Source organism: Phoxinus phoxinus (assembly GCF_949152265.1).
Source record: "Phoxinus phoxinus genome assembly, chromosome: 23".
Lineage (NCBI taxonomy): Eukaryota > Metazoa > Chordata > Actinopteri > Cypriniformes > Leuciscidae > Phoxinus > Phoxinus phoxinus.
Genome location: NC_136898.1, coordinates 23362137 through 23375116, shown reverse-complemented (window position 1 = coordinate 23375116; position 12980 = coordinate 23362137). Strand labels below are relative to the sequence as shown.

The window sequence follows — 12980 nt, the reverse complement described above, 5'->3', positions numbered from 1 at the left end:
GTACACTGTAAAAAGTGATCAGTTGACTTGACTTGAGGACACCCGTTAACTTCATGCTTAATCGAAAAAATTAAGTAATGTGGAATTGTCAAGTTCACATAACTTATTTTTTTCAATTAAGCATTACGTTTATTTACTTAAAGGATAATTCCGGTATTTAACACCTTGAGTCTACATTGTAGTTTGTTTTGGATGAACAAGAGTGGTGGACAACATTTTTTTGACAATGGTTCCTCTCTCGAGTTTTTGACTACAATGTTAAATGGGTCCATGGCCAATTCTATTAGAGTCAATGGTCATGTCCGAAAATGCCATTAAAACAGCCAATAATGTTCGTTTACAAAATTGTTAAACTCACCAAGTGGTTAGTGGTGTTCGTTGATGATTATAAATAATATATCGTTGCAATATATGATTCCAATCCGTTTATTTTGCTATAGTGGAACTATTTTTTCAGACACTTCACAACCGTGTAACTTCCGCTCAATATTTGAATCTGAAGCGTTAGCACACTCCCGACCACTTGATGGCGATAACCGATGTTTATGTCTCGCGGGACACTCACGGTCACAGTCGAGTTCAACTTCATATTGCACTGGTCAGTGGTCACGTCTTTCAATATGGTTAGAATTTGTGCGGTCAAAAACTGCGGTAAAGAGCTCTGCTCGCTAGCCTTATGAGAAACGGAAGCGAGCAAAAAGACTACATCGACCAAATGTAAACAGCCCCCTTTCCGTTTCCGTTAGCGCATTTATATTAACGAGCACTCAGTCCTTCAACAGAATTCAATGGAATTTTACAAAATGACGAATAAAACACGACAGAAACTGTATTTCGCAACACTTTTTGTTTCTGGAAAATCAACTAACATCACTAATCACTCGGTGAGTTGCACAGTTTTGAAAACTAATGTTAAAGGTTGTTTTAATGACATTTTCGGACATGCCCATTGACTCCAATGTTAAATGGGTCCATGGCCAATTCTTTTATAGTCAAAAACTCGAGAGAGGAACCATTGTCAAAAAAATGTTGTCCACCACTCTTGTTCATCCAAAACAAACTACAATATAGACTCAAGGTGTTAAATACCGGAATTATCCTTTAATAATTTTAAGGCAACAGGTGGTTTACTCATTTTTTTTTTTTTTAAGTAAGTGAACTGAACACTTTACTGTGTACGGAAATGTATGATTTTTAGAAAAAACTAAGCTGGATGTAAACAGATCGTACAAAAACATATGAATTAAAATTTACAAATGAATTTGAATAATCCACCAATTAGACAAAACGTAAAACAGTTATGATGAGTTGCATATTCCATGTTCATGAAAATGACTTGGTTAAAACATTTACAGCCCAGTTAATAAGTGAACGAATGGCAACAATGAAGCCATTTTTCTAGTTTCACAGATAAAACACAGATTTGCTGTGACATATATTTCACTCTCTTGTGTTGGAGAGACACGGAGGTGATGATTGAGTTACCACCTAGCTGAATAGCGATAAGAGCGTGCGTGTGTGTGTGTGTGTGTGTGTGTGTGTGTGTGTGTGTGTGTGTGTGTGTGTGTGTGTGTGTGTGTGTGTGTGTGTGTGTGTGTGTGTGTGTGTGTGTGTGTGTGTGTGTGTTGAAAGAGCCTGGTGACAGTGATGAATCGAGCTTGTGAGCAGGTCTCACAAAAGACTAAGCCATAGAGAGGTGATAAACAGGATGGCTGACTATCAGGTGTGTGTGTGTGTGTGTGATAGGCCTATATGAGGACACAAATTTGTATAATGACATGATGATTACACTGGTATTACAATGTAAAGTGGTTTATTTGGTTTTATATTTCCTGTGTCCTCATAATTAAAATGGCTTTTAATAAATGTTTTATTAAGTTGTGTGTGATGGGTAGGTTTAGGGGTAGGGTTAGTGTAGGGGGAGAGAATATACAGTTTGTACAGTATTAAAATCATTACGCCTATGACATTTCCTCATAATGATAGGTACCAACGTGTGTGTGTGTGTGTGTGTGTGTCTGTTCACAGGTGCTTGTTGGCTAAAAATCTGTGCCAATAATCTTTTCTCAAATATATCTGGGTCAATTCAGAACAGCTCATCATAAAACATACTCTCAATGGTCATTCATACAGTATCTGATTCTGAACGGTCTGTGTTGTATATTATAATTAGTGAACATCAATAATTTATTTATTTAATAATAACTTTGTTTCTCATTTCGTATTGATTCATTTCCAATTACTTATTTTAGTGCTTTTTTGCTGCTAGTGTTAATTCTATATATTTTTTTAGTTAAGTTAAAGATTTTATAAATTAATAAAAACTGAACACTACATTTTTTTTTTTTAATATAATTAATTTAGATAAAGATAATTTAGTGTTAAGGTTTGATTAATTTATAGAATCTTTAACTTGATTTAAAAAATCTTCCAAGGCTGGTAGTTTTTACAAATACACACATTTATATCTCATACACTTTGTTCTGTTTATGTAATATTTTTGTCATGCTTTAGATACCAATGTGCTACAAGCCTAACTGTAGAAAACTGTGAAAACTGCAAATGATAATGCTCATAGCATGACTAGATATGACCTCCTTTCATTCTTTTAATCCAGATATTACATTATCAACCGTGCAATGTTTCTGTTATCCTGAGTGACATTTGGGAATGCTTTAATTTCTGCTTTGTTATTCTCTCACTATTGTTAACAGGCTTGCCATGATGCTCAAAACAAATCAATAAAGCCATGGTGTGATAATAAAAATATGATTATATGTTCAGTTTACAAATCAATACAAAGACATCGAAATGCTTTCAGTCCTAGACATCTATGCCAAATCAATAAGTAGAATAAAAAAAAAAAAAAAAAAAAAGCCTGTATGATGGAAGATTTCAGTATTGTGTTTCTGGTCTAATGTTGCATGACAAGAGAAAACCATTCTGTCCTGGTAAATCAGTCGGTGACTGACTTTAAAAAGCCCTGCATGGTTTACAAAGGGAAAAGGTCTTTGGGAAAATAATAAATACATAAAATAAGACTATCAAATCCTTCATTTTGGAGCTATTGGATTATAGCTTGAAGCACTTTAGTAAACAGAATGCATTTTTTTCTTCTTCTAATCTTCAAGGAGGCATCTGCACGGCTCATGAAACAATTTCATGAAATATGCATTTTTAGATATTTTTAAATATCAGTTCTGTGCTGGTTTGAGCCCAGCATGTCATAACGGATGTATACTTGTCTGGTGACTTTATTATGTAGATAAACTGTTGAACAATCTTGTCGCCTGAGCTGTTCATTTAATAAAGACATGTGTGGCCGATGGACCCGAGTGTAATGCAATCAAAGCTTCCTACAAGCTCCATTAGTGCAGCCCAGCACCAATCCTTTATTTAATCAAAACTTGTTTCGTTTCCATTAACACAGGCTTTTGTATCATAATGCTGCATGACATTTGTGGGGATTATGCAGTGTGGAGTTGAGTGAAGTGTGGAAAAATGCATTTTGCCATGTCGTGATCTATATCTGTCAAATTGCCATCTCTTCTAAATGGATCACGGTCAGATGACAAAATGTTTAAATGAAGTAGCTGAATCGACAGGCTGAATGTAATTACTCCAGTCTTCAGTGTCACATGATCCTTCAGAAATCATTTTAATATGATGATTTGCCCACCTATGTCCCTACCAAATAGGACCAGTAACATTTGGTGCCGTGACCCGGATGGGAGTGAGGTTTAGGGGGTTGAGTGTAACGGAGGCCAGCTAGTACGAGCTGTGTGAGTAAATCTCACTCCTTTGGCCTCAAGAGGTGCAACTAGAGACTGCGGTCTTTAGTGTGCCCGCTTCACATGCTGGAGACGCCGGTTCGAATCCCGCTTGGAGCGGGTCAGATAGGACCGGTTACATCAGCAGGACACAGGTTAATGGTAATTGCAAAGTCACTAAGATGTCTTTTATTAAGGGCCCGGCACAATGCAGCGTCAGGCAAGTGTTTTTTGCTAGTTTCAGCCCGACGCACTTTTTTCACGTCCTGCGCCACGTTGTTTATAGCAAATGCATTGTTCCCATTTGTTCGCCCATGGGCTGCTGGTCTGAAAATGAGGTTTGTTCAGGCACATTGTTGGAGCGTTGCTATTTTGAGGCAACTGAAATAGACTGAGCCATTGACCAACTGAAACCTGGTCTAAAGTCAGCGGCACAGTATATATTTTTTGTGTTATTTATAAAGCGTGTTAGTAATATGCGCCTATAGGCAGGGTCCACCACGCGCAAACACTCTGCTTAATACACACACAGGGACGCGCAGCAGCACACAAACATGCCATATATTGCAAATAAAATTATTGCAATGTAAAAGATTAATATTGTGTGCATAAAGATATGGTGGAATCCGGCTTGTCCCGTAGATGGTCTCGCTTTAACCTCGCGCAGGAGCAGATCCATTTCCTCGCTAGAGAAGCGTTGTTTTTCCGCTTGCAAATTCCGCCATGGCACGAGCGCAACTGGCTTTTAAAGGGAATGGGAGATGAGTCTCTGATTGGTTTCATTGTACATTACGCCCAAAACACACCCATTACTCATTAAGAGAATGGGGACGACCCTTTTAGACCATGCGGCGGGTGTGCCGACCATTTTTCACGTCGTTAATCTAGCAAAAGTGGATTCGGACACGCCCTTAGTGCACTTGCGCTTTAGACCATGCGCTTAGATCGTTAAAATAGGGCCCTTAGAGTCTAGTTAGCACAGCTCTGAAAGAACTGTAGGGCAAGTATGGTGATTTTAAAGGGATAGTTCCCCTAAAAATGAAAATTCTGCCATTTGCTCACCCTCATTTCATTCCAAACCTGTATGTATATTTCTTCTCTGTGGATTACAATTTTTCACCATACTAACCAAAAACAAGCAATCCATTTAGCTCATGCGAGGGTAGTATCGTCTAAATGCTGCCAATGGGGCAAAGATGATCTATTTACAGCCTCAGACAGGCGGCTACAGTTGAGCAAATCTTGCCTGGAGGCCATTGCGTTGGCACTGAAAAAGATGGATATGCAAGTCATGCAGAAGAGAAAAGTCATGAGATGGTTTTACCGTGCTTTTAGATCAGGCGATTTGGCAACAGATGAAGAGGAAATGACCATTGATAAATAGGGACAATTTGGCTTAAGAATATTATACCATCTCAATGTACAAATTACAATACGTGCTTCCTTTTCAACAAGACATTGGTATATGTTTGGTCATTTTATCTAAAATACTTGCTAGTTACTCTGCAAAGCTAGAATTAGAATGTGATATCTGATCAGAATCCATCTGACTTTGATAAGCTTTAGCATTTAAAGTGGCAGGAGACAAAACATCAGCGCTTGCTTTTAATAAATACTAAATTATCATTCATTGGTTTGGACACTAAGGGCCAGATTTACTAAACTGGGCAAATTAGCGTGAGCGCTCAATTCCCAAAAAGCGCAGATGGGAGTGTGAAGTTCTGCATGTGATCTACTGACGACTGTCAAATGAAAGAACACAGACGCAACCGGATCATTTCCATAACGACAAACGCAATCTACCAATTAGAGTCTGGTTTAAAACATGCTTCTTTTGGGGGTGTTGAATAATGGTGTAAACACCAGTAAACTGTCGAGCGCACACCTTAGTAAATCACCTTGCATGATTCATTTAAATACTCTGACTATACATTTTGCGTCTGAAAGGGAAACACCTACAAATGCATGTGCAATAAGGTCAGCCGTAAAAATAAACCTGTCCATGCCTTTTCAGCAATAAATGTGTCTTTAGTAAATCCTGGCAGTCGTTTTTTAACGCCAAAAGAGGGTTTTTGCTTTCGCAAGCTGTTCGAAAATCTGGTAAAATTGTACATAGTTATAGTAATGGTTCTTTGTGTGAATGGGCCTTAAAGCAATAGTGCTTGGCAGATATTTATAGGGCACATTTATTTAAAAAAAAAATTTTTTTGGATTTACTGTGTTGACTTACTTTGCCCATCCGGATGAATGACACCAGAATGCGGAGTTTAGCCGATCATAAAATAGATTATTTATATAGACGTTTTAAAATGGATGTTAAACCTCATTTGCAACTTGTTTACTTCAGTAATCTGGCACATTTTCAAGTAAAACCGCTTATCCAATAAGGTAAAAAAACAAGTCATGATTTTATCCTTTTAAAAAGGATTAGATCGTGGAATGCATATTAAAAAAGTAAATAGGCTCAGTTTTGATTTCATATTGACATTTGAGGCAAAGTAGCAAAACTACAACTTGCTTTTGGTGCATTAAGGGGACTTCAGGGAAAAGCATAACATACTACAGAAGCGCTGAATATAGCCCATTAATAATAGTTAGATGCTGAATGATATTATACATCATATTATTCCACATTAGCTGCCGGTTTCGGCTGGGCTTGTTCTCGCTGTGGCTCAGAGTTGGGTTGAATTCACAGCGCACCTCTGCTGTCTGCCTCTTAATGCACACCAGGGAGGCTTTAATTAATGTCTTTGTGTGCACTTTGGACTGCCGAGGCCATTGATAATCTATCTCTCTCTCTCCATGGCAATACATTATCTAAATGCATTTTGCGCTGACAGGGTGTCTGCTGTGCATAAGCACCTGTCCTGAATCGAGAAGCATTTAAGTATTTGCAAAAAAAAACAGATATACTAATTCCATTTGTCAGTGTGATATTGTAAGTTGTGGTTTAATGCTTTCAGAGCATGTTTCTGTGAAAATTGTGGAGTTTCAATGAGGGAATGTTTGAAGATTTATACTATGGCTGCCAACGTCAACGCGTAGCGGTTCAATTAAACTCCCGAGCACTGTTTGTTCAAAGCACCAGCTCTCTATTGAAATAAGCACCTGCTCTTTTTAATGAAGTTGTTGAATGTTTGACTTTAATGACTGAATTTTCTCATCAGCCCTGAACAAGCGGTACAAAGGCGCCGATCGATCGCATTAGTAATGTAATCGCCTCTGTATTGTGCTTGATATCTCTGCAGTCTGTAAGCCGGGCTTTTACCGATCAGCTCTTCAGACCAAAAGCTGCAGTAAGTGTCCTCCCAGAAGTTTCACCAAAGTGGAGGCTTCCACCTCCTGTCAATGCGAGCAGGGATACTACAGGACCGAATCGGACCCGGCCAACTTGGCCTGCACAAGTAAGTGCCACCTCCGTTATGTGTACCATATTTTGTATAATGTCTGTAATTTAGTCGTGATACCGTATTATTTTGCAGAGCCCCCCTCCGCCCCACGAAACGCCATCTCCAACGTGAACGAGACCAGCGTCGTCTTGGAGTGGACCGCCCCGGAAGAGACGGGCGGACGGAAAGATGTTCGATACAATATCCTGTGCAGTAAGATCAGCACAGAGCCGGGCCACTACGAGCCGTGTGGAAGCCACGTGCGATTCCTCCCCCAGCGGACGGGTCTGAGGAACACCTCCGTCATGGTCGTGGATCTCCAGGCTCACACCAACTACACCTTTGAGGTGGAGGCTGTGAATGGGGTGTCGGAACTAACTGCCCCCTTGCGCCAGTATGTCTCGCTCAATGTCACCACCAACCAAGCCGGTGAGTAGACTCGTCCCTCTGGGATTGTTCCCATTACATGCTTAAGCCTAACATGACAGAGTTCATACTGTCTGCTAGAGCTTAAAACAAGCATTTGCAATTCAGTTAACTTGTGCAGTGTGACGTATATCAGCGTAAAACTAAATTTGCAGCTGTAAGTTATGTAGAGTGGGGATATATTTGATCCTGAAACGCAAAACATGATCAGGACAGCCATCTAACGTTGACAAAGTGGACAAATTGGAACTGAGGGGTATATATAAGGGAACATGAAACTAAGGTATGTAACTTGGTATACACATAGGGGCTGTTTACACAACACCGCTTTCAACTAAAAACGTAAAACTTTTTATGCGTTTTGGCCGTTTGTTTACACGACAACGGCATTTTGGGTGCCTGAAAACGCAAACTTTTGTAAACGTTTTTTTTTTAAAGTGCAAGTTTTTGAAAACATTCTCCCTGTAAACCACAAAAATTTGAATCTCTGAAGACGATGATGTCATGCACATGCGTATCACGTGTTCGGTCTATAGTGTTCCATCGCCATCTACTGGTCTGGCAGGAGAATACAGCGTTTTTAGTCGTTTTCGCGGATCCGTGTGAACGGGGTTCGTTTTAACAATGGTGTCGTCTGTACGCCGAAAACTCAAAGGAAAAACCTCTCCGTTTTAAGCATATCATTGTCATGTAAACGTATCCATAGAAACACTGGGAATAAACAAAGTATTTAACAAGACACAGGTGAAACACATGAGGGCAAATAAAAAAAACATGGCAACAGAAGAGCATGAAGAAAGAAAACACAGAATACTGAACTGAGAACAGTGTAAAACTAACTTAAAGTTCAACTGAAGCAAAACACGAACACAGACCAGGCATGACATTAAGGCTGCATTTACATTGCATGGTTCAAGTGACCCAATTCAGATTTTTTCCTAAACGTTATTGAAACATTACGTTACTGAAAATGCGACGGTGGCGAATGACATCAACTACGGGTCACATGGTTTTTTTCAACGGCGCAATGGAGGATGAAGGTTCAACCCAGTGGAGACATGTTGAAGTTTTATGTCTTTTGAGCCTTTGGGGCGAAGAGACAGTGACTTTTAAACATTTCTTCTTGTAAAGAAGTGCCATTGCAAATTGTGCCGTTTTTGCTTCCTTTTTGGCCTAAACTTTTCCATGTCAGTATTTGGGTTGTTTCACCATGTGTGTTATGTAAATGCATATCAGATATGGGTTACTTTTAAAAGAAGACGACACCTGGTCGCCAAAAAAAAATAATATATATGTATATAGTCAACAAATATAGTCACCTGCAGTGTAAATGTGGCCTTAACTGTACTAAAGTCCTACTAAAGTGGATATTAACCCTTTTTTTCCACTGCAAACAACCTTTTGTGCAATGGAAAGATCAGGGAAACTGGTAAAGCATCTTCATGGAACATGAATGTCAATAAAAAATCTTTATTTTTAGGAGTGTAAAAAAAAAACAGTTGACATATTAAACAATATAAATGAGTTTTCTTTTCTACAGGGCGATATTATTGTTTAATCTCATTTCCCCCACCCACATGACCTTGTTTATATTATTAAAAAAAAGACAATTATTTCAGAGATGGCGAAAGTTATTAAATTTAAAAGAAAAATCATGAAAACAGACATTTTGATTTAGAATAATGTGCACAATAATATCTGAATTAAATAGAGTAAATCCTTATAAAGGAAAATTTCATTACCTGTTGCCTTTAACGTGATGAAAAAAACTAATTTGTTTACTGTACATTTTTTTTACTCTTTGACCAGTCAATTCACAGCATGTATGACATTTCCATGGTTGTCATGTTACCTCTTATTCACATGTATAAAAAGGGGGCTAACAAGGGTAACTGGCACTGAAACCTTTTGAATTCAGTGGCACCTCTCCTGACTGCCATTGACTTTTCATTAAGCTAATGATGACCCTAATGGACACTGAAGCGTAATCTGCTTTATCTGTAAGCGGGTCTGTAATTGCTGGGGATTGCCCAGAGACAGCGGGGTGGGGACTCCTGTGTGTGTGTGTCGTAGAAGTGTTAGTGTTGATAAGGCACTTTTGAAATGAAGGGTTTTGCGTGAGCCGAGTGGAAGTGGAATGCTGAGCGCTTCGCCTCTGCGGTCGGGATAATCCGCTCGGTCGATGTGTCGAGTAGCGGTCATGTTTTATGTGAACTGGATGGCTGGAGGCTAAGCGAGAGGTTTGGCTGGAGTTCTGAGACCAGATGTGCTCACAAAGGTGCTTTACTGTGTGAACGTGAATCGCTATTGAAATATTGAGGGGGAATTCAGGCTTCCACTGTGTCGACTGACTGAAAATCACTTTTCCATTATCTTGCTTTAGTCTTTCCTCGTTTGAAGCACAACTCTATTTGAAGATGTGTTGTGGGCAGCATTCAAAGCAAACACGTTCTGGGATATTACTACTGTGCAGGATATTACATGTTTGTCTTAAAGTGTTCCTATTGTGCTTTTTCAGATATTACCTTTCGTGTAGTGTGTAATATGGCTGTTTGTGAATGTAAAAGGTCTGCAAAGTTTCAAAGTGCAGATAAGTGAAGTTATCGTCTCTCAAAAGAAATAACTGATTCTGAACTGTCTGAAATTGAGTCGAACCTTACTTCCTACGTAGGTTTGTAACTAATTTGCATAAGGACAGCCTGTGGTCTTCATTGGCTGCCCACAAACAAACACTGTAGTTGTAGCTGAGGCCTGGAAGAGTTTGGTTCGTGTTGTGAACATGTCGAGAAGACACTGCTTTCTGTGCTTTGAATGCAAATCCACTTTGCTTCCAACGGATGAGGACCCGTGCTAAAAGTGATAGAGTAAAAGTGACGCTGACGTTACTGTTCGTATCACTGTGTTTCAAATGATGAGGAAGACCCAGAGCTGCTGTAAGCAGAAGACCAATCAGAGCAGAGTAGACCAATCACAACAGACTGGTCTACTCTGCTCTGAATGTCGGATGATCCAGTCTGTTGTGATTGGTCTACTCTGCTCTGATTGGTCAGATGACCCAATCACAACAGACTGGATCATCCGACATTCAGAGCAAAGTAGACCAATCACAACAGACTGTGTCAGTCTGACCAATCAGAGCAGAGCAGGCTCTCTGAAAGAAGAGGTTTATCACAAGTAAATAGATGATGCTACAATGTATATTATGTGATTTTATTTTTGTTTAGTGTTTTTGACATGCATGTAAACATGTTTCAAAACAAAATTAGGCACCTTTAAAATAGCATAACTGGGGCTTTAAAAAATAAAAATACATTGGATAAAATACTAACAACTTTGATTGAAGATGGAGATAATTTTGGTTAGTTTTATTTTTCATAATCTCATAATATCAGTGTTGTTATTGTTAACTAAAAGTATTAAAATAATTTACTTGATTTTAAATTAAGCTAAAATAAATTAAAATATATGAAAAACTCAAACTTAAATAAAATGTAATATTTTGCATTGGCAACTTATTGAAATATGTTTAAAATATTAAATTTCTAAATCCAACATAGGAATAAATCAAAGCAAAATAGTTTTTTTTAATTTTTTTGTTAAAATTGACTAATATAAATGACAAAAGCACACAACAAACTTACTCAAACTTAATTTAAAAAATAAAATAAAAAATGGGAGTTTTTGTTTTCTAGCTATCTGTTAATTTATTTTAATGTAAATATTTATAATCATAATGTTTCAAGCATAACAAGTTTTCTTAATAATTTAGTTTTAATTGTCAGTTTATAAGTATTCCCAAGTCTTCAATTGTACTGTTTGTCTTATCATATACCATAATACTAACAAAAAGTTTTTATGTAAATAATCAAGTTATAATAAACATGCAATACCCTTTTTAAATAAATACCGTCTTAGATTACAACACAAACATGTTAATTGTTTATTGTATCCTCTTTTTTTTCAAGAAACATCAAGTTTCTGGATAACAGGAATTACATATCAAATGAAGTGCTCCTGGCTGTGTAGTGTTGGCCAATCAGAATATTTGTCTCCCTGTTGAGTGATGTGCCAATCAAAGCAATGCTGAACCGCGAGTGACCTACACATCAATATATGAATACAGAGGTGTAGCTCAGGCTTGCAGACCCGCAGCGTAATAACAGGCGCAGGTGTGGCAGGCGTAAAACATTTATTTCCACTTTGCGTAATCCATTATATAAACTTGCAACCTTTACGTACAAACGCCGCATTGTAATATGGGAGAAATATTTAACATAATATTTGTGCCTATTTCCGTGCCGATGTGTCTCTGTCACAAAAGCACAGCAGATGCGGTTACAGAAACAGTCTTAGGGTGCTAATTTATTTCACCGGCGCTGTGAGGGTACAGTATCTCCCCCTGAAGAGACGACTTCAACATCTGCTCAGCTCATTAAGTTACTCTCAAATCAACAGAGGAATTATGCTCTTTAAAACACTATTAATTATGACAAGCAGAATGATAATTTCTGCAGCACGAGGCGAGCTGCCACGCATAGTCAACAAGGCTTGTGTGCGGGAACGTTAGCTCGCTAACGCGGATCTTCACAAAGACGCAGATGATATAAATTCTGTTTTTACTTCTGAAGTGGGGAGATTTTTAGAGCTGGAAGCAGATTGTACAGGTTGATCAAATGCTCGCTAATTTCCAGTGGTTTTGGAGCGAGCGGGATTTCAAAACAAACTGAATAGTTTGCAGGTGCCAGCGATTAGCGCTTAGCATTGGCATCCCTCTCAAGTGCTTTCCCTGATAAATGTCGACAGACGCATGAGTGGAGACATTTGTGGAGCTCTTTTTTTTTTTTTTGGTTAAATTATTTTGTGAGCCTTGACTGTTTTCTCATTGACTGCTGAGTACATGAAGTATCATTCTGAAACGAGTTGTGACACTAAGTATTCTCAAAGCCTCTCAGCAAAGCTCTTCTGGCAAGCGGCTGTGAGCACTTGTGCTTTACTGAACTCGACACATCCGTTTGAGTCTCTGCAGATGGTGACCCGGTCACTAGTAGGGAGCAACTAACTAAAAGTAGCAACACAACTAACTTTCAATAGTCTGATAGCCATCTTTAAAATAGTGTAGCTTTCCATTAGCATGCTAATTTCAACTAGTAGCGTCACATTATATTGTGCATACAGCTTTACAGTCAAGCAAGCTAATAATCAGCATCTCATGTACAATTTTAGACATTAATGTTAATGCTTTGTTTGTTTGGCCAGATCATATAAAAGCATTCAGAAGATTCATAATTTTGGTATAGTTAGCTATGTTTTGTTTTTAGCATGTAGCTACACTTCTAACTACATTGTCAAAAGATTAGCTTGGCTATAGTTTGACTACTTTAAATTATGAGTAGCT

General features: G+C 38.3%; 1 protein-coding gene across 1 annotated transcript in view; it reads left to right on the top strand.

Moving 5' to 3' along the window:
• The window catches only part of epha5 (EPH receptor A5), a 92354-nt gene that overhangs the window by 40242 nt on the left and 39132 nt on the right, over positions 1–12980 (top strand). The window contains exons 4-5 of the mRNA XM_079600038.1: positions 7019–7174; positions 7253–7588. Of these exons, the coding sequence (XP_079456164.1) occupies positions 7019–7174; positions 7253–7588 (492 nt within the window). The remainder of the gene's footprint in view (positions 1–7018; positions 7175–7252; positions 7589–12980) is intronic.